Source organism: Mastigoproctus giganteus, chromosome 6 (assembly GCF_048544385.1).
Source record: "Mastigoproctus giganteus isolate SK-2022 chromosome 6, ASM4854438v1, whole genome shotgun sequence".
In the NCBI taxonomy this organism is placed as follows: Eukaryota; Metazoa; Arthropoda; class Arachnida; order Uropygi; family Thelyphonidae; genus Mastigoproctus; species Mastigoproctus giganteus.
In genome coordinates, this window is record NC_143580.1 from 218218006 (window position 1) to 218239133 (window position 21128).

Here is a 21128-nt window from a genome sequence, read left to right on the forward strand (position 1 = left end):
GAGAGAGTTAGACGGAGAGAGAGGGGGGACAGGCAGATAGAGAGGAGGGAGAGATAAAGAGAAGTAGACAGGCAGATAGAGGGAAGAAGACAGAGAGAAAGGAGGAGCAACAGACAGGTAGACAGAGAAAGAGATATAGAGAGTTAGACGGAGAGAGAGGGGGACATGCAGATAGAGAGGAGGGAGAGATAAAGAGAAGTAGACAGGCAGATAGAGGGAAGCAGACAGAGAGAAAGGAGGAGCAACAGACAGGTAGACAGAGAAAGAGATATAGAGAGAGTTAGACGGAGAGAGAGGGGGACAGGCAGATAGAGAGGAGGAGAGATAAAGAGAAGTAGAGGGGGAGAGAAACAGACAGGCAGATAGAAGGAAGTAGACAGAGAGAAAGGAGAAGCAACAGACAGGCATACAAAGAAAGAGATATAGAGAGAGTTAGACGGAGAGAGAGAGAGAGAGAGAGAGAGAGAGAGAGAGAGAGAGAGAGAGAGAGAGAGAGAGAGAGAGAGAGAGAGAGAGAGAGAGAGAAAGAGAGGGAGAAGACAGGCAGATAGAGAGGAGGGAGAGATAAAGAGAAGTAGAGGGAGAGAAACAGACAGGCAGATAGAGAGACGTAGACAGAGAGAAAAGAGAAGCAACAGATAGGTAGACAGACAAAGAGTTATATAGAGAGAGAGAGAGAGAGAGAGAGAGAGAGAGAGAGAGAGAGAGAGAGAGAGAGAGAGAGAGAGAGAGAGAACAGACACAGGGAGAAAAGGGGCGAGAAACAGACAAAGAAAAAAAGAGATATAGAGAGAGGTAGAGAGAGAGAGAGAGAGAGAAAGAGAGTGGAGAATAGACACAGGGAGAAAAGGGGGAAAACAAAGAAAGAAAGAAAGATAAAAATAGGTAGAGAAATACGAAACACACAGCAAGGGAGAAAAACAGAGAGAGAGAGAGAGAGAGAGAGAGAGACGTGTCAAGAAGAGTGACGCATATATAAGACGAGCTGAGCCAGGAATATGCGCGCCTTCACCCAATGTGAAATAATTTATTCCTGGTTGTTGTACTTTCTGCTTTGCAGTGCAAGCAAGCACACTGTGGTCATCTGTTGTAGTTCACATGAATTATAAATAATCAATGCCGTGTCGTCACAGAATGTCAGGCGGTTAAAGCATCTCAGCATTCAGCTTGTCTTTCTTCTCTTCTGATGTACCACGCAAGCAGACCACAGATGTGGCTTCATCGTAGATTTTCTCCATCACTAAACTTCGCTATGTTAATCAATATCATTTGTCTCCTTTTACATATGTCAGATGCTTCAGCTGATGTCTTTTAGTTCTTTTTCTCCATAAAATTGTAGATGATTTGCATCATTTTATTTTTCACAGTTTCCATATGGTGCAAGGAAGCCAGAGGCTTTTGCTGCACCAGTCAAAAAAATAAAATAAATAAATTCTTCCTGAGTTACCTTGAGAGAGAGAGAGAAGTAACTTTTTTCACCTAATTACTATGCAAATATTCGCAATTAAAGCAATCATCACTTTCATTTGTCTTAAAGTTTGAAAAATGATTTTTAAAAGTTTTCTAAGAACGTGTTACAAATTTAAGATACTAAGTACTTAGCTGCTCAAAGTTTTCATATGAAAAAGTAATTTTTAATTTAATTTAATAACTTAATCTCTTTTCTTCTATTTTTTTAATTTTAACGTTTTTACTAGTGCTGTACCTCGTGATACTGAGAAAAAACTAATTTTTTTTTCATTAAACTTTCATTGTGAATGAAAGTTTAAGCAGCTCCAACAAAGATAATAAAGATTTCTTAAGCTAGAAGTAATTGCTTTGAAAAGAAGTTTAATTAAACCAATTGTTTTAATCTCTTTGATAAATGTTATTATTAATCTCTCTCTCTTTCTCTCTATTTCATTCTGCTTCCCTATCAGAAATATATGTAAGATTACCTAAGAAAATTAAAAGAAAGATTACCTGCTGCTGTATGAAGCCACGTAAAAATATTTGCTCATGAATGGCTCCCCGTCCTTTCTTAGAGTTAATGCCAACATTCTAGCTTCAGCTTGTAGAAATCCATCTGTCATATCCCACAGAAGAGCACTAAAAGGTTTCACAAACACCGTTCTCTCTTCCACGCTATCTATTAAAATCTAAATAGAAAAAGAAAAAAAATAAGAGACTTTATTAAACATTAATGGTACGTCGCGAGCTGCTTTCACATAAAAAAAATGGATTAATTGACTAACCGCAGTGATCATCAATATTTAGCCTTTAAAAAAAGAAAAGAATAAAAAAATCTAACAAAACGGCCACGAATTTATTTCCATGACTGCACTAGAAATTACCTTTGACTAATTTGTACAAAAACTATAAAAATGAATTAGTTTTTATGTATAAAGATAATCCCATAATTTCAGAAGCATTAGCTTGCTTACAGGACACATTAACATCCCTATTTACAAAATGGTTGCTACCCATGACGTTCAGAGATAGCTACGCCACCAGCACTTACTAAATAAAATAATAAATCTCAAATATGAAAAATCTGATAAATATTAGATGTAATTATCAATTATGCTTTCTATAATATATTTAGGACATTAGATTAATATTTAAAGCTAAAATAATTCTTTGCGCACTGTTTGAAATCAGCACGATAACGGGAGGAATTTTTATGGGTCTTTTTCACAACGTGGCTGAGTTAGTCGGTCTCAGGCGAGAGTAACGTGGTTTTTTCTCCCGGAAACTCGGGTTTTTCTTCCAGAAAACAGAAAATGGACCTCAGAACACAAGCAGTTTACTCACAATATATGCAGAGCACAATGACCTTAGTTGTCGATGCTCCTAAAACCCAACAACAACGATATCTCAGAGTAAGAGTGCGTTGATCTTTGTCAGGTGATGCAAAATAATGCATTTTATGAAAAAATACAAAAATATGAAATTGATAACTATTTCATATGGGAAACAACATCAACATTAAGAAGCTGTCAATATTGCAAATGCATTGCTCAACAAAATTAACAAAACACCTAGAAAAGGTGGCATAACTTGTACAGCTTGCGATGAAGCGGGACAAAATTTAGTACGGTGGTTTACCGTAGAATACAATGAAATGAGAAGAGAGCGAGAAACTTCTGACAGGTATAAGGGATATTCATAAAATTGTATAAGAATTACCAAAAAGGTCATACTACAGAAGTCGACACAAGATGCGCGAAAATATGGTCACATGACATCATGTACGGCGTATGATTTACTCCAACGGCTAAACAGGCCTGACAGCTGTGAACCATGCTCGATATAAAGTTGTCTATAAGATTCTGTGGCAGCAAATCCATTCTGCTACCAGCGCAGACCTGAGCTCACCAAGTGACCGAGTAGTTAGCTGTTGGCGTGTAATGCTGTGATGAACATACGGGACGCCCAAGGGTGTCCAGTACGTTCGATCGGATTTAATTCTGATGATCATGCTGGCCACGGTCTTTGGTCATCTTTAGTTTCGAGATATTCCTCCACCACTTGAGATGTATGTGCAGTGGTGTTGTCGAGCATGAAAAGAAAATTTGGGCCAATCGCACTCCTAAAAGGTCGCACATAGGGTTCGAGGATATGTTCTCGGTACCTCTGCGCAGTTACGGTATCCCTATCAAAAACAAGAAGAGGGATGCGGCCATTGATCATTATTCGGCCCCACACGAGAACACCGCCTCCACCGTAAGTGTCCCTTTCTCTGATGTGTGGAGGGATGGCACTGCGTTCCTCGTTGTCTCCAGATGAAATAACATGGCTTTCTCAGTGGGATATTCATGTAACTTATTCATGCCTATATAAACAAGTGTTTTAGGATTCGTGCCTATAAAAACAAGGGTAGCATTCAAAACAATTTGTATGCCAAGATGCCTATGATATAAAATATTCGCCTTCGGCGACATTGTATATTTTTCATAAATATTTTTCATGAATATTTTATTGTTCACAAGAAAATATTCATGAAAAACATTTTGTTTTCATAATTTTGTCGAGCACTGTACTTCAGTGCTCGACAAAAGGGCACAAAAGGTGATATAGTTGTACACGTTGGCACTAATGATATTAAGAGTAGGAGACCGGCGGAATTACTCAACAAGTACAGGTCACTGTTGAAAAAAAGCCGTGAAGTAGGGTTGAATTTGAAAGTGTCTGCAATTCTGCCCAGACACGATAGGAGGGAGTATATGATGAGAGCCTTGTCGATCAATTCGGCCCTGGAAAGATTGTGCAAGGCTGAAGGGATAGAATTTTTTTCAGCCGTCTGTACTTGTTAACAGGAGAGACTGCTTCTACAGGGAAGGGACACACTTAAATAGAAAGGGTGCAAGAATATTTGCTGATGCTATCGAGGCAGTGTTAGGTGGGTCGGAAAACTGCTAGTTTGGGGGGATACAAAGACTAATAGTTTAACAGTAACCGCAGGCAGAGGTGAAGGTGATTCTTGCACAACTTCTATTAGAATAAGAAGCGACCTGGAGCGAGGGGTGTTGGGGGTTTCAGGGACGGATGGCAGTCATCATGGAATAGTTGGGTATATGGGATGTGTTAGGGTAACAAGGAATAGGCATAGGAGCATGTATGCTTGCATGTATACCAATGCTAGAAGTATAGTAAATAAATTTGATGAATTTGAAGTGTTGGTCAAGACATCAAAGGCGGATATTGTTGGGATAGCAGAGACGTGGTGTCACAAAGATATAAGGAATGCAGAACTGGAATTTGGGGAGTACAATGTGTACAGAAAGGATAGACAGGACAGAAAGGGAGGGGGTGTTATGCTGTTAATTAAGAAAAACATAAAATCAAAGGAAGTGCACCCAGTTAATATAGATGAACAGTGCTCTGTTGAGTCAGTTTGGTGCGAGATAAGCACTGCGAAAGGAAAAATAAGGGTAGGAGTGTGTTATAGGCCTAATGACTTGAATGAGTACAATGAACAATTGTACAGAGAAATAGAGTGGGCCAGTAAATCTGAATGTCTTATAATGGGGGATTTTAACTTCCCAGATATTGACTGGAACTTGTGGGTTGGTCACTCACACACCAGTCAGACTTTTGTGGATTTATTGGATGATTGTTTTCTGCAGCAGCATGTTCGAGAGGCAACCAGAGAAAGTAATACTCTTGATCTGGTTATCAGCAGTGATCATTCGTGTATTAAGAATTTGCAGATAAAGGAACCACTAGGTGGCAGTGATCACAGTGTGCTGAAGTGGGATTTACTCAAAGAGGTAACTACCGTCAGGGGTAAAGGAAAGGGTTTTTGCTTCCGTAAAGGGGAGTACAGTGGTCTCAGACAGTTTTTAAATTCTGTACAGTGGGATCAACTGACGATGTTACCAACAGTAAATTCTAAGTGGGAAGCATTCAAGGAATTAATCGTGGAAGCTACTAGACTTTATATACCGATTAAGAAATATCGTTCAAGGTTTAGGCCTAAATGGTTATCAAATGAACTAATGAGACTCGTGACAGAGAAGAAAAATGCATGGGATGCATATAAATTATCAGGTGACGCAGAAGCCTGTGGCAGATATAAGCTAGTCTGTAATCAGGTCACAAAGGAGGTTCGGCAGGCGAAGGCGGATTACGAGAAATGTTTGGCAAAGGATGCTAAGAAAAACAGCAAGGATTTCTTTACTTATATAAACTCTAAAAGGAAGGGGATAAATATGATTGGTCCACTTGACATCGATGGTTCGACTGCTGATGATCCTGCTCAGATAGCAAACAAACTGAATGAGTATTTTGCATCTACATTCACACGTGAGGAATTATTACAGTTTGAAAATGGAAGAAGGTTATCAAATTGTAGCAGTGTGCTTAATGATTTTGTAATAACTGAGAGCAAAGTGGAGGAGAAATTGTTGAAGTTAAACATAAGAAAGGCACCTGGGGTGGATGGGATCTATCCAGTTATTTTAAAAGAGGCGGCAAAGCAACTAAGCAAACCCTTAGCCATAATTATGAGAGCATCCTTGGACTCAGGGGAGGTTCCCACGGACTGGAGATGTGCAAATGTGTCCCCAATTCACAAAGGTGGATCGAAGGGTGACACGAGTAATTACAGACCAGTTAGTTTAACTTCTGTTCCGGGTAAAATAATGGAGTCGCTGGTTAAAGATGCATTGCAGGATCATCTAGACAAGACTGCAGCAATAATTCAAACACAGCATGGTTTTGTTAAGGGAAAGTCTTGTCTGACAAATTTGATTGGTTATTATGATGTGGTCACAAAGGAACTGGATGCAAAAAATAATTTTGATATCATATACTTGGATTTCAGGAAAGCTTTTGACACTGTTGCGCATGGACGACTACTGTACAAATTGGAGCAGAATGGTATTAAGGGTAAGTTGCTACAATGGATAAAAGGATGGTTAAGTGGGAGAAGACAGAGGGTGGTAATCAATGGGTGCTGCTCTTCGTGGACTAATGTTATTAGTGGAGTCCCACAGGGTTCGGTGTTGGGTCCACTGTTGTTTTGTGTATTTATCAATGATATTGATGAAGGTATATCAGGCTTAATGTCGAAGTTTGCAGATGACACAAAGGTTGGCAGGGTTGTTAATGACAGTAATGGCAGTGTGCTACTGCAACAGGATCTAGATAATTTGGGCAGATGGGCTAAGAAGTGGCAACTGAAGTTCAACCTTGACAAATGCAAAGTACTGCATATGGGTAGAAGTAACCCCAGAGAAACGTACCAACTGTGTGGTACTACACTTAAGGTGGTAGAAAATGAAAAAGACCTGGGAGTAATTGTGCAGTCAGATATGAAGTTTTCTGAGCAATGCAGACAGGCTGCTAGGGCAGGTCATGGGGTTTTGTCAATGATATATAGGAATTTTGCTAGCAGGGAAACGGAGGTGATTGTCCCTCTGTATAAGGCAATGGTCAGGCCACGCCTTGAGTACTGCGTACAGGTCTGGAGGCCTCATTTTAGGAAGGATGTAGATTTGCTTGAGCATGTACAGAGAAGAGCAACACGATTGGTGAGGGGAATGAAGGGATCCTCTTACCAAGAGAGGCTTAAGTTCTGCAAATTGCAGTGGCTGGAGACTAGGCACCTGCGCGGTGATCTGATTGAGGTCTATAAGGCCTTGAATGGGTTGAGCACGCTGAATTCTGATGGGATCCTCCCACTTGTTCAGAATACGAACCTACGGGGACATAAGTTCAAATTAAGAAAGGACAGATGTAGAATAGATGTGCGGAAATTTGCCTTTAGCCAGCGGGTGGTTAATTGCTGGAACAAACTTCCATCTGTCGTTGTGGAAGTTGATAGGTTAAATAAATTTAAGGAGGAACTGGACAGGCATTTGGAGGGAATGGTGTGATTTTTTTTTTTTTTTTTGGCTGATGCTGCATAAGCTCCTACACTTTCTTTCTTGCATCATGTGCCACTACTACTACTACTACTACTACTACTACTACTTCGAATAAGCAACACTTCCTCAATAGAGAAGACTATTGTCACGTATTATCAGTCTCAGTGGCTACCACCAAAACAGCCGCTGCACGGTACATATGTAATGCTCTTTAACCTACAGGCTTCTAAAATATATAGTGCATATACCACACAGATACCTTTATATATATATATGTGACGTAACTCCTTATTTTCGTAGCCCTCGGGCTGCGAAAATAAGGAGACCAAAGTTTACCCCGAAAGAAAGGAAAATAAGCCGCATCCATTTTACTCACGCTCACCCATTTATACCTCGAATAAGTAACGCTTCCCCAATAGAAAAGACTATTGTTATTTATTCTCAGTGGGTACCACAACCCAGAAGGCCGTTTCATGGCTATTTGGCCCTTCATCGGTTGTGTAGGTACCCGGTGGTATAACGACTGACAACCCAGTTATGAAAACGATGCCATTACACCAAGTTCTATGATTTACTACGTATAGAATTGATGCATTGCTCTGACTTGCGTGATTGGTTTTCCATTATCGTTTTTGTGTTTTATTTTAAATTTTTTTGGGCTTATAGTAGAGATATTTTTGCTACTGCTTCAAGTAAAAGCGTAAGGTTTTAAGCCATGAAATACAGACACGTCACGCATATACAAAGGTGTGTGTGGTATATGCACTGTATATATATTTTTTCTTTCTTCTTTTTTTTTCCAGAATGCTACATTATAGAAAACAATGAATTTATTTATTATTATTATTATTTTATTTTTTTTGAAAGTTTGCGCTATTAATTAATGTCAAAATCAACGTAAAGACTGAACCGGAATGTGAATGACCTTGCAGTGGCGTCTTCCAGTAGGAGGAAAATCAAGTTATTGGGTCCTCAAGTTGTCAAATCTAACAAGTAAATAAGCGCCAATCTACAATATATCTAGAGGTAATGTGTCACTAGCTGAGATAATTCTACAATGCCTTATAAATCTCCCTTACAGGCTCTTGATTGCACTCTAGACTTTCAACGAAATTTCAAAGGAATGGGAGGAATATCTTCAACGTTGGCTGGCAACTTTAGGAAAAGACTTCCTACCATCCACCGGGAATAAAAGCTGATATACTACAGATCTTCCTCAAAGCTTCATACATTTCGAATCTTCGCTGTCTTTCTATAATGTGTGGAAGAAGCCTAAGTTTGAATACCATTAAGATTAGAAATTTTTATCAAATGCAGAATGATTTGAACCTGAAGGAATGTTGAAAATCGTTGAACTATGTCGAAAACTCAAAGGCTTGATTAACCTAAATGAAAATATTTCCTAAGAAGACAATACTTTCTTCAAAATAGACAGACTACGTCTAATATAGCTGGATAAGGACGTTACGTGGTGGTTTTCCATGAAATCTAGATTTATATAATGACCACTCTGCGCGGTCGGAAATGGGTCATTCAGCAAGCAGGAGGATAGCAACCGCCTTCGTACGGTCTGATATTGGGTTCCAGCAAAGGTTCCTGAAACGTTAACTTAATGTATAGGGATTTAATTATTAGCTACATAAACTATTTTAATAATTCACGTAGTATGAGATCTATAAAAAATCTATAAAAAAAATCACGAAATCTATAAAAAATAATCAACTGATAAAAAATTACGAAGCGAAACTCTCATTAAACAGTGGAGAAATTAAGTGCAATTTTAATTATTTTTCTATACGTTGAACTTCAACAAAACGTCACCATGTGTCGCTGTCGTTATTCAAAGAAACCTCACGCCACTGTTATTGTACCAGAACAACGAGATAGGCTATAAAATATATTTACTTTTACACCAGTTTGTGTCAAGAAATGAAGACCTCATGTCTAATCCGTGGCAAGAGTAATTACAAAACAAAAATACCATAAAATCATTTTAAAATACCATTTACATTACACACTTTAGAGCAACCTTTTCACCTCAGCGTCGTTTGGTGCTGGAGGTTCACTCTTGCCATCTAGCGGCAAGTATATTGAAATAGCATATTCGTTAATTCTGTCTCGAATTCCAGGAAATTCATGAAGCTTCATCTGTGTTAGTATGGGGAGCGTTTTGTTGAACATCGCACCTAAATCAAATAAAATAAAATAAAAATAAATAAATAATAAATCAATGCAGTTTCAATAACTATTAAAATGTTTAAAGTAAAAAATTTATACATTCCAAAAAAATTTATACTATTAATTAATAACCACTGTGGTACCCGCGAGGGCAAAAATATATAACAGATAAATCTTCCTAAAAATTAAATTATGCAGAATAACATACAAAAAAAAAAAAAAGTGAACATCTGATGGAAGCAGCGTTAAAGAATTTCACTTTGCTTGTCAAACTTTGCTATTAGATTGACAGCAATGCACAGGCGGCCCTGGGAAACTGCCACTGACTTAAAGTATTACGTCAAGGTGTACTCTCTTCTAATGGACTTCGCAATATCTTCTCTACATTGAAGCAACAGGGTCATTGAAGGACCTTGGATGTAGTCGAAAGGGGGTTACTGAAGTCGTTACTGAAGAAATCTTGGTAACAGCATGGAAGCGAGTGATAGATAACATGGAAAATGTAATACATAAGAAGGTTTACGAGAAGGAATGTAATTTGTGCTCACTACTGTACTTGTACTTGTATTAACAAATTTTGAGGTTTATTCTGGCTACCATATTTGGCAACAGACGAAAAACTGTTTATTGATAAGATTTTTTTTCATTTCGAAAGTATCATTCAGTCGCAAAGAATTAATTAAGATAATAATGTAGATACACTCACTGGCCAAAAATTAGAAACCTTTTGCAATTGGCGTCAAGATAATTAGTGAAAGTGTGGCTTAGTGAATCTCATGAAGCGATTCTTGTAGACTGTCTCGTGTCCGCTAATCAAGTGGCTGGAGGTGGTGTCATGGTATGGGGGGTATGTTCTTTTGGTACGAAATCTCCAATGAATATGTTTCTGTCGTATTGGACAAACTTCACTCATTTTTACGCGGATTGCGATCGATTCGTTCAAGACGACAATGCAGCTGTCCACCGTGCAAAAATTTTGTAACTCAATGGTTCGAGGAATATTCTCAAGTTTTCCAAAATGTACTCTGGCCACCTACCAGAGTGCATTTTGGTTGATGGAAGAATGGTCAAATCTGGAGTTAAAACTTCCTCAAGACACTTAGTATAATTCATGACACGACATGTAGGGGTTGTAATTCATGCAAAAGGAGGCTACTAGATATTAAATAAAGATTTCTAATTTTTTGGCCAGTGAGAGGTTTTTTTTATTATTTCTAAAGTATCATTTAGTCTCGTCAAAGAAGTAATCAAAGATAACTTAAATGTAGATATTCCTTCACGAAATTGTTTAATTTGGTTAGAAATTTTTTTTTTTTTTTTAAATCTAATTGGAGCAAAGTTGGACAATGTGAAAATGCTATTGAACATATGCAAACTGTAAGGACAAGAAACTATAAACTCATTGGAAGGCAATCGAAGAAAAATAAATAAACTTCGGAACAACATAAAATTCTTAGAAAGTACTTGTAAATGACTCTGTACAAAGTATAGATTAGCCAAAAACTGCTTAAGTTTGCAGCTTGTCGCAACATGTTCAATGATCAGATGTAGTTTTTACCACTTAGAAAAGAATTTGAGCAGTACAACAATCACACGAAGAGTCCCACAATGGAATTCAGGAACATTCTGTAGCGGTGGTACGAGAAGTGTGTGCACAAATTCACATAGAATCCAAACCAAAAGTTACAAACGCTCTAACACTGCTTATTTGACCATACCTACTTGGGCGATTCCTTTTATGCAAGCTACACCCATACAGTTCTTTTCTAATTGGTCAGGGCTATAGACATAGAAACGTCTGAATCAGCCGTTTTACTGCAGTCAGTCTGAATTAGCACAAGTTTTTGCTGTTTAGAGTTTTAGGAGTATCAGCGACTAAGGCCATATTACTCCGTATATACTGTCTGTAAATTGCGTGTGTTCTGTGGTCGATTTTCTATTTGCTGGACGAAAAACCCGAGTTTCCGGGAGGGAAAAAACTATACCATCCATTCCTGAGATCAACTATCTCAGCCACATTGGGAAAAATTCCTCACGTCATCGACGGGATTCGAACTCAACTCTCTCCCACTCGGTATGGGGAGGATGGCGATTCTACCAACTGTGCTACTCATGAGAGCCTTGTAGTCGGATGATGAAGAATATTTTCATTTAAGAAAGCCGAAAGTACCCTGGACTGCTGGATATAGCCAAAAACTCATCATGAGGGTAAAGACTGTGATATCGTCTATAAAAAGCTGCTATATAAAGTGGAATACATGAGTATTGATAAGATCCTACTCTGAACTGCTGGTTGTGGCCTCAGGGATCGGTCTCCTCTTCTTTCTAATGGGTTCACATGAATTCCTTGAAGACAAATCAAGGAATTCATGTGAACTCATTAAACTCAACAACACTAACTACTTCAGATATAATCGCTTTAAAACAGACTCTGCAAACCATCCAAAATCTAACAACAGGCTGGGACAAGTCCATGACAGCACAAAAGTACTCCATATAGTGTGAAATACTGTTTTCGAACTTGCCTGCTTCATTCGAATCTAAATTTTTGATATCACGCCACCTGTTAGAGAATTTAGACTTTTTTTATATAAACCTGTCCATAGCGCGAGTCAATTTCCCTCTCTAAATATTTTGGTTCTCTGATGAACAACTTCCTCTGTAGAGGTGTACAAACATGTTTAAGTTAATTTTGAATACCGCCTTATAGTTTTGTATGTTTATTCTTTATCTACTAACTAGAAGGCTGCATGTACAGGATCATTTTTAGTGCGTTGGACAGGCAGTCATTAGCAAACTCACCATCATCAATCTTTGTCTCTAGACTAGTGTTTTTTCTTAATTACACCATGGGAGCTCGTATAGAACAACCACGTAAATATTGCAGTGAAGGTTATGAAAGAGGGGAATATTCCACACACGCAGTAGGAGCAAGAGCAGAAAACTGAAGAATGACATAAGTTCAAAGATCAAACAAGTGCTATTTTCCTTGCAAAAATTACCCGGTGGTAAATGTTAAAAGTGTTTACGCTTAGCTGTTGGTATTTTCAACGAGGCAAATCACTTAGAAGTAGTGTTTACTTTGAGTTTCATATACACTACTCTACCAAAAAGCCATGGAACACTTGTCTCTTGATTTTTGGTAGAATAGTGTAAATGAAATTCAAATAAAAGGCAAATGTTGTTTACCTCTGAAAATTTCTAATTAGAAGAATGTGATAGTGCTTAGATTTAAGCTTTAAGCTAGGCGCTGTCACCATCACTAAAGGGATAACAGCGTCCCCAGACGACCAACGATAAAATCTAACGCAGAGTAGAGCTGTTTTATAGAATTATTTCAATTTATTAATAATAATGGGAACACAGGCCTTCCGCAAGTATGCAAAGTAGGAGAGAGCTACGTGACTGGATTGGTGGCTTATGCAAATAAGCATCTTAGCAGAGTAGTCATCTGCTCGTGGAAGTCGCCGTCTTCGGCGTGTCAGAACTTGCAACTGCCCAGCGTATTCTTTGGCATACACTCTCCTGCATCTACGGGCAATCTCCTGTAACTTAAGTGGTTGTAAGATGGTGCTGGCATTCCTCCAATTAAATGATACGCTTATGTAAAAAGGGTTTTTTTCCCCAGTAGAACAGAGAAATTAGTCAAATAACTTGGGTTATTATAAACAATGTAAAGATAGTAAGAGATTTTGCCCAGGAATCCCTGACAAAAATGTTGATGGTCTTGTACATCGCTATTTACCCAACAATCAAGATTTTAGGTGGTTCTGTAATGGTATAGAGCACATTTACTTGGTATGGCTTGAGTACTCTTATTCCAGTAAACTACCATCCATCTCACTGAGCTAAAGACCATCTTAAGCGATCATCTGCACCCCATGCTGCAGAATTTTTGCTCGTCTAGAACTGGTGCCTTCCAGAATGGCAATGCTACTTCACATAGGGCCCGTATTGTTAAGCAGTAGTTCGAAGATCACGATAACAAGTTACTCATCTGCCATGGTTTTCCCAATCACCTGACATTTCTGGGAATTTCATGCACCAAAGAAACTTTTCCTGTTTTTCTGGACAAAAAACTAGGAAATAATATCCTTCAACAGGGTCGGTCTTAAGAGTTCAGGAATCGGCACTTTTCCAATGAGGGCTCTTGCTGCGCTGCACTACCATAAGGAATGGGCTTGTCCATCAACACTTGCCTGAGACTGAAAAAAGCAATAACAGTTCCACCTGTCCTGATAGGATTCGAACCCAATTTTTCAAGGTGCTAGCTGTGAGGTCAGAGCGTGTTCGGAGCGAACCTGAGATATAGGTTTCCATCATCATCATCCATCCGGCTTTAATTAGCGACTTTCCTTGTGGACAAATAGCATCATTCCCTCATGGGACAGTTCCAAAATACTATACATTCAATGTCAGGCCACATTTATAATACTTATAAAATTTATAGATTATTGATAATTAATGTTAATTTAAATTGTTTCATAAGCATAAAATTTTCGTTAAAAATAAATTGAGCAGGGTTTTTAAATAATTACAATTTACTTACCTCTTTCATTGTCCCCAGAAAAATACAGGTGTAACTTATTGATAGCCTTTAACTCAGCCAAAATCCTGTTGTTGGATAAAATTGTTGAAGACAGCCACGTTGCTGTCGGATAAACACGAATGTGGTAAGTCGTTCGGTTCTCTAACAATTTGTACTTCAAGTAGGATGGATGGCAAGTAGAAGGATTTCTGGAAAGATCTCTACCAAAAGCAGTTGAGTTTAAAGAAGAGATATTTTTGATCGATGCTATATCCTTAGAAAGCTTCGTGGATTCTTTCGTGCTTTTAGAATGGGGAAGTTTGTTTTTTATTAACTTTGATTTTTTCTCAGTTGGAAGAGGAAAATCAATAAGATTGATTGAGGAACTGGTATCTCCTGCATCAGAAAGAAGTAGGTTTTCATCTGAAAATGTAACGGATTGCATTTGCACATCCGCTGAAGATTTGTTTGTTCTTTGTTTATATTCTAATGTTATATCAGTACTCTTTAATCCTTCTCTTGAATCAATACTTGTTACTAGCGAAGGGGGTATGCTAGAATTATATCCATTAATATTAGGCCTAATCTGTTCTTCAACTTTCTTGCTTAGAACTGACGAAAGATGGGGCTGTAAGTTTGAAAAATTTTGAAATTGCAAGGTTAATTGAACTGGTTGGGAATCTTGTAAGTCCTTGTTCCTAAAATAAATAAATAAATAAGTTACACTGTTGAAACTAAATTTCTATAGATTAAAAAATTAGACAACAAAAACATTCCATAATTTGTGCATTCTAAAGGTTGTCCTTTCAGTCACCGAAAGCAATTAACTGGTACCCCGCCTTTTTATTATTTATTCCGATATTTGTTGAAAGTCGTAAAGTTATTTGAAAAGCAACTTCATGTCCGCTATATACACTACCCTTCTGAAAATATCTGTGGCTGAGTTGATCGGTGTCAGGCGAGGGAAGCATGGCTTTTTCTCCAGGAAACTCGGGTTTTTCATCCAGCAAGAAAAAGAAAATCGATCACAGAATTCACGCAATTTACAGAAAGCATACACGTAGCAATATGGTGTTAGTCGCTGATGCTCTTAAAACCTTACAACAACAACTCGTCTATTTTCAAGTAATCAGGTTCATAGTTATTAGAAGACAAAGACAGCCAGTCGTCCGGATGATCAACACAGTTGATATAATTATATAATCGCAGCCGTCCCCACACCTGGTAAGAAAGAGCTGAATTCGAATCCCATCAATGACACGAGGAATTTTTATGGACCTTTTTCACAAAATGGCTGAGCTAGTCGGTCTCAGGTCGGTTTAGTTTTTTCGTCTCCAAAAAACGGCAAATTGACCACAGAACACAAGTAATTTACAAACATGTTATATACGGAGCAATACAGCCTAAGTTGCTGATGCGCCTAACCCAACAGCAACCAGATGATTATCGGTCAAACGCAATGAACTAAGGAAAACATGACCGTGTTTGCAGGACACCTAGCAAAGCAAGAAGTTTGCACAAACATGTAAAACGAAGATGGCCATATAGTGCAGTGCTGTTGTTATAGGGTTCTAGGATCATCAGTGACTAAGGCCATATTGCTACGTGTGTGTTGTCTTTAAATTGCATGTGTTCTGAGGTCGATTTTCTGTTTGCTGGACGAACTGTCCATGGTGCCCTTGCCTGACACCGACTAACTCGGCCATGTTGTGGAAAAAGGCCCATAAAAATTCCTACCGTCATCGATGGGACTCGAACTCAGGTCTTTTTCACCCGGCGTGGGGAGGACAGCGATTTTACCAACTCTGCAACCAACGAGGGCTAGTCCAGTGAATGGTACGTTCAACTCTCCCGGCAGTTCCAAATGTTTGGTCCCCTTCTTTTTGAAAAATTTTATTTTATTCTCCGCTTTTTTTTTTTTTTTTTTGCGGATTATATCTAGCAAAAATTGTCATTTGAGCATAACATTACAAATCATTTCGAATTAAGAATTATTGAGGTTTCCGAATTAACGAAATATTTTTTTCAATGAAATTGGTATTTTCGGTATAATATGTTAAAAATTCGAAATATCGATTCGAATTAACAAGGTTTTATTGTATTTTTGCCAATGAATATATAAAGAGATCGACTTAAAATTGCTTCGGAATCGACTGGTTGGTAGGCCCTGCCAACACCATCCAAAGTGGGCTGTCGGTGGTTATTATCATGAAGTGCACTCGTGATGATCGTATTACCACCGTCCAGCAACGCACGAGAAGACCACGGAAGCTAAGTCCATGTGACCAGAGGATTCTCGTAAGGTTGCGAAAGAAATGGTTATGTAAAAGACAAAAAGTACAAATCTTAAGGGTAATACGTCAGTCCTTTCAGAAATCCCGGCTAAACATCAAGCAGGAATTTAAGGCGTCAATAGGGGTTGAAGTCTATACGAACACAGTACTTTTTGAGGAGTAGTGTACTTCATTATTTAGTGTTTGCCCGTTTCATACTTAATGGACTGCTATTAAGTATGTAGCAGTCCATTAAGTATTTCATACTTAATGGACTGCTATTATATAATGGAAAGAATGACATCACCAACTTTTTATAAGGCTTCTGTCTTTCAGAATGCAATGTTACCAAAAGAGATTGAAGTTTTGTTTTGTTTTGGACTAATAAAAACTGGAACTCAAATCTTAGTCTTTCTTATCTTCTTTTGAAAGCTTTCAAGTAAACTTTCGAGAGTTTTAAAAACTCTGTCAAAAAGAAACTAGACATTTTACATTCAACACAGAAACTTGTCAGAAATGGTAAAAAAAATTCATTTCCGTCTTAACAGACCCATCCATTGATCGTTAGAAATAAGAACACGCTCAGCATGGTCGATAAAAGGCTAAATTTATTCTCTGAAAAATTTTCAGAGCACACACCATTTCAAAATCTCAGACGGTTTCTTGATCACTCTGCATGCAACGTAAATGAGCAATAAAAAACAAAGAGGCTTTTTTCCATGACGGTATTAGCAAGAAAAACCCACACATTTTTCATAACAAAAATCGACCACCCTTCTTCTTCCTCGTTTATCATGAACTGAGGTTGTTAGTTCAACCGATTTTGTGTGTGGGTTTCTTTCTGGCAACTATCACCATCGTTATAAAGATCTGTTGATCTGTAAATGTGTTTTGTATGTTTTCGACAAGCATTTCTTTCTTAAATACAAAATGACCCATGACTTTTAAAGAAATCTTGGGACATGTATAGGTTAAAAACCATCAGTACCAGTCACATACCACTGTGAAACAAGTGATTAAGGTATGAGGAATGCGTCAGGGTTGTGAAAAAGACAAAAACTAGAACTCTTAATTTGTAGTTTTGTCTTTTGTTCTATGTCGATATAGCAATGTCAGGAGTATTGTATAAAAATGTATATAAATTAAACGAATTTGAATTTTTTATCAGGTCATTCAATGTTGATATAAGAGAACTGAAATATGGTGCCATCCAGAGATAGGAGATAAAGAGTTTGATTATTGAGAGTATAGTGCGTTCAAGAGGGATAAAGAGGGTCAAAGGGAGGGGAAGTCATGCTTCTTATCAAAAGCTCGCTGAAAACTATCTGACTCTACCCAGAGTCATAAAAATGCAGAAGGATGTTAAGTCTATGCAAGGTTACATGAGGTAAAGGGAAGACGATTGTCTGTGTTTGTTACAGGCTAAACGATTCTGAGGAGTATGACAAAAATCTATATAAGCAATTTGAATGGGCATCCAAGTGTGATCAAATCAAAATCAAATAATTATATTAGGCCACCCATTATTTCTAATATATGTATTTTGTCTATAAATTGCGTGTGTTCTCTGGACGATTTGCTCGTTTGCTGGACGAAAAAAACCAGTTCCTGGGGAAAAACCTTGCTATCTACGCCTGAGACCGACTAACTCAGCCACGGAGTGAAAAAAGCCCATTAAAGTTCCTCGCGTCATCGACGGGATTCGAACCCGAACCAAGTGTGATGCCTCATTATGGGCAACTTCAACCAGCCTCTTACAGGTTTGAAATTGTGGCCTGGGAATAAGTCATGGGGAAACAGTTTGTCCAGCCAGATGTATGATTGTTATTTGTTCCAACATATCAGAGAAAGTAAAAGCGACTATAATATCCTCTACTTGATTTTCACCAAGGATCAAACTGCATCCAAAATTTGACAGCAATAGCCAGTAGGGGGTTATGACCAAAATATCATAAAACGGGTGTTATCCAAACTGTGAAGAAATGTCATAAAATGGATGTGGTTCCAACGTTCAGAAATCTCCAAAGAGATTTATAGAGCAAAGATTGGGGGTTTATTTATTGAGGATTTATTAACTAGAGAGAGAGAGAGAGAGATACGAATTTGTTATGGGACATATTCAAGGTATTTCGGAAGGTTCAATTGCATTTATTCCAGTGAAGCAGTTCCAAAAAATAAAGAAATAAAAGATGCCGGAATAGATAACAAGAGAGGTTAAAAGCTTAATAGATCACATATGGAAGAGCTACAGACTGTTGTGGGACCAATAGTCTGTTCGAATCGATATTCACATGAAGAACAACTTAGAAATCATGGATTCCAAAACTTTGCAACTATACATCTCGAGAAAGTGGGGGACCTGACTGAGGTATAAAAAGTACTGAAAGGAATCAGTAATATGAACGAGGGAGATACATTTTCACTGGTAAAAGAGAGAAGCATCAGAGACACAAATAAAACATTTTGGACAACAATATCATAATTGGATCTCGTGAATTTAACTTCGGGTAACATATTATAGATCGATGGTGGTCGAGGTGAAGAGTTTGATAACGTTCAAAACTGAGCTGGACAGTTCGTTTTTGGCAACGGGAAAAGTGTGAGCGATTAAGAATCCCCTCACCCTTTTTTTCCCTTTTTTTTATTTATTATTATTTATTTTATTTTATTTTATTTATTTTTTTTTTGGCAGGTGCAGAAAAAGTTCGAATCGGTCTTTGCATTATTTAACCATTACAACAGTAACACTAACTGAAAAAAGTTTCCAAAAATAGTGATACAAGGTGCTACTTCAAAAACTTTGCAATATAGCGGACCACTTCGTTTTGGGCAGTGGGCCTGCTCTACATTGCAGGGTTCTGGTGATATCCGTTGAGGAGAAATATGAAAACAGTATGATGACTTTCATCAACCGGTGAAATACCACCACTTTGCTTATTGGAGGCTTGAAGTGGTGAAACCCATGTTTAGTCTCTAGAGCAAAGTTTCCGGCATTCCCCTCCCCCCATACTTCTCCTTCAACCCATGCACGGTACTAAGTACTATAGGTTTTGATACCTTTCGTGTTTGGGGTTTTCATAAAAAAAAAAAAAAAAAAAAAATATAGAGCAAGAAAATAGATCGAGGACCACAATTATTTGGTTCTCAACCCGAAAGCATTGGCTATATGAGAGAATTTGATAAAGTACCTTCTCCAAAGGATATATGTGACGTGTCAAGTGTGTCTGATTTGTTTAACCAAGCTTGAATCAAACCTTTATACAAAGTCTGCTCTTCTGAATTGCTCATTTCAAAAAATCTCACACCACATTGTACATTCTTTGACTAAGCAGTTTCACATATGTGATTAAAGTAACCTGAAATGCTACCCATTATTTTTGGGTAGCATTTCGTACATGACAACAGAATTCAGGTTCAATGCTTGAACGTTGTTGTTAAACATTGGGCAGCGTTTCGTTTCTGGTGTGGGACCTACTTGCAGTATCTTTATAGTTCATGGCACAACTCTAGAGAGTACGCCGCACACTTCCGTAATACAATATAACATTACAAAGACAAAATTACCAAAAACTGCATAGCATTAGCATTATAATTAGCATAGGCATATAACGAAAGAAAGCATGGTATAGACGTATGACGAAAGAAAGCACCGCTTACACTGCATCAGCCAGTAAAAAAAAAAAAAGTCTACCCATTTCATCCATCAGTTCGCTCCAAACGTTTGTTTAGTTCGTCCTTGAATTTATTTAAGCTAACAACTTTCATAACGACAGGTGAAAGTTTGTTCCAGCAATCAGCCACCAGCTAGCTAAAGGCAAATTTCCGCACATCTATTCTGCAACTGTCTTTCCTCAATTTGAATCTATGCCCCCGCAGGTGGGTAACCTGAGCAATAGGAAGAATCCCATCAGCATTGAGCTTTCTCAAACCATTGAAGGCCTTATGCACCTCAATCAGATCGTCTCGCAGGCGTCTAATCTCCAGATGCTGCAATTTTCAGAACTTAAGCCTTTCTTGGTAAGGGTTGCTCTTACCAAGAGCAACCCTTACTCTCTTCCACTTTCCTCTCAATCTCGTTGCCCTTCTCTGTACTCGTTCCAGCAGCTCCACATCAGTCCTAAAATGAGGCCACTCTACCTGCATGCAGTACTCATGGTGTGGTCTGACCATCGCCTTATACAAGGGGATAATCACCTCCTTATTCCTGCTAGCAAAATTCCTGTATATCATTGACAAGAGCCCATGACCTACTCTGGCAGCCTGCCTACACTGCTCTGAAACTTCATATCTCTCTGCATAATAACCTACAGGTCTTTTTCATTCTCCACTACCCTGAGTGTAGTACCACACAGTTGGTACACGTTACTCTGGAGTTACTGCTACCCATATGCAGTACTTTGCGTTCGTAAATGTTAAATTTCAGTTGCCACTTTTCAGCCCATCTGCCCAACTTTTCAAGATCCTGTTGCATATTAAATAGCTTCATAGTCTGGGGAATGTAGCAGGAGCCTGTGGGTGCTTTTAAAAAACTACTATTCAGCTTCGGATAGCTGTTGACTATCTAAACATTGTTCGGATGAAGTACACTCGTCATTATTCCTGTTTCCAAGAAACAAAACGGACCACATCTAACTCAATAGACAAAGTCGTGTGGAACCTGTTACAACCAGTGGCTCGTTTACACGTAAGCGCCTGTTCAGGATCCCAAAATTTGTAGAATCCTGGGCAGGTGCCTCTGACCCAAGTTGTGATCCAAGAGTTTATAAAATCTAATACTCAAAATGCTGGAATATCGGG

The 21128-nt window shown here is 38.3% G+C and overlaps 1 protein-coding gene across 1 annotated transcript in view; it reads right to left on the bottom strand.

The window, feature by feature from the left end:
• The window catches only part of LOC150084986 (uncharacterized), a 52245-nt gene that overhangs the window by 17959 nt on the left and 13158 nt on the right, over positions 1-21128 (bottom strand). The window contains exons 2-4 of the mRNA XM_090376422.1: positions 14080-14756; positions 9390-9538; positions 1963-2138 (exon numbers count right to left, since the gene is read on the bottom strand). Coding sequence (XP_090232548.1) covers positions 1963-2138; positions 9390-9538; positions 14080-14756 — 1002 coding nt within the window. The remainder of the gene's footprint in view (positions 1-1962; positions 2139-9389; positions 9539-14079; positions 14757-21128) is intronic.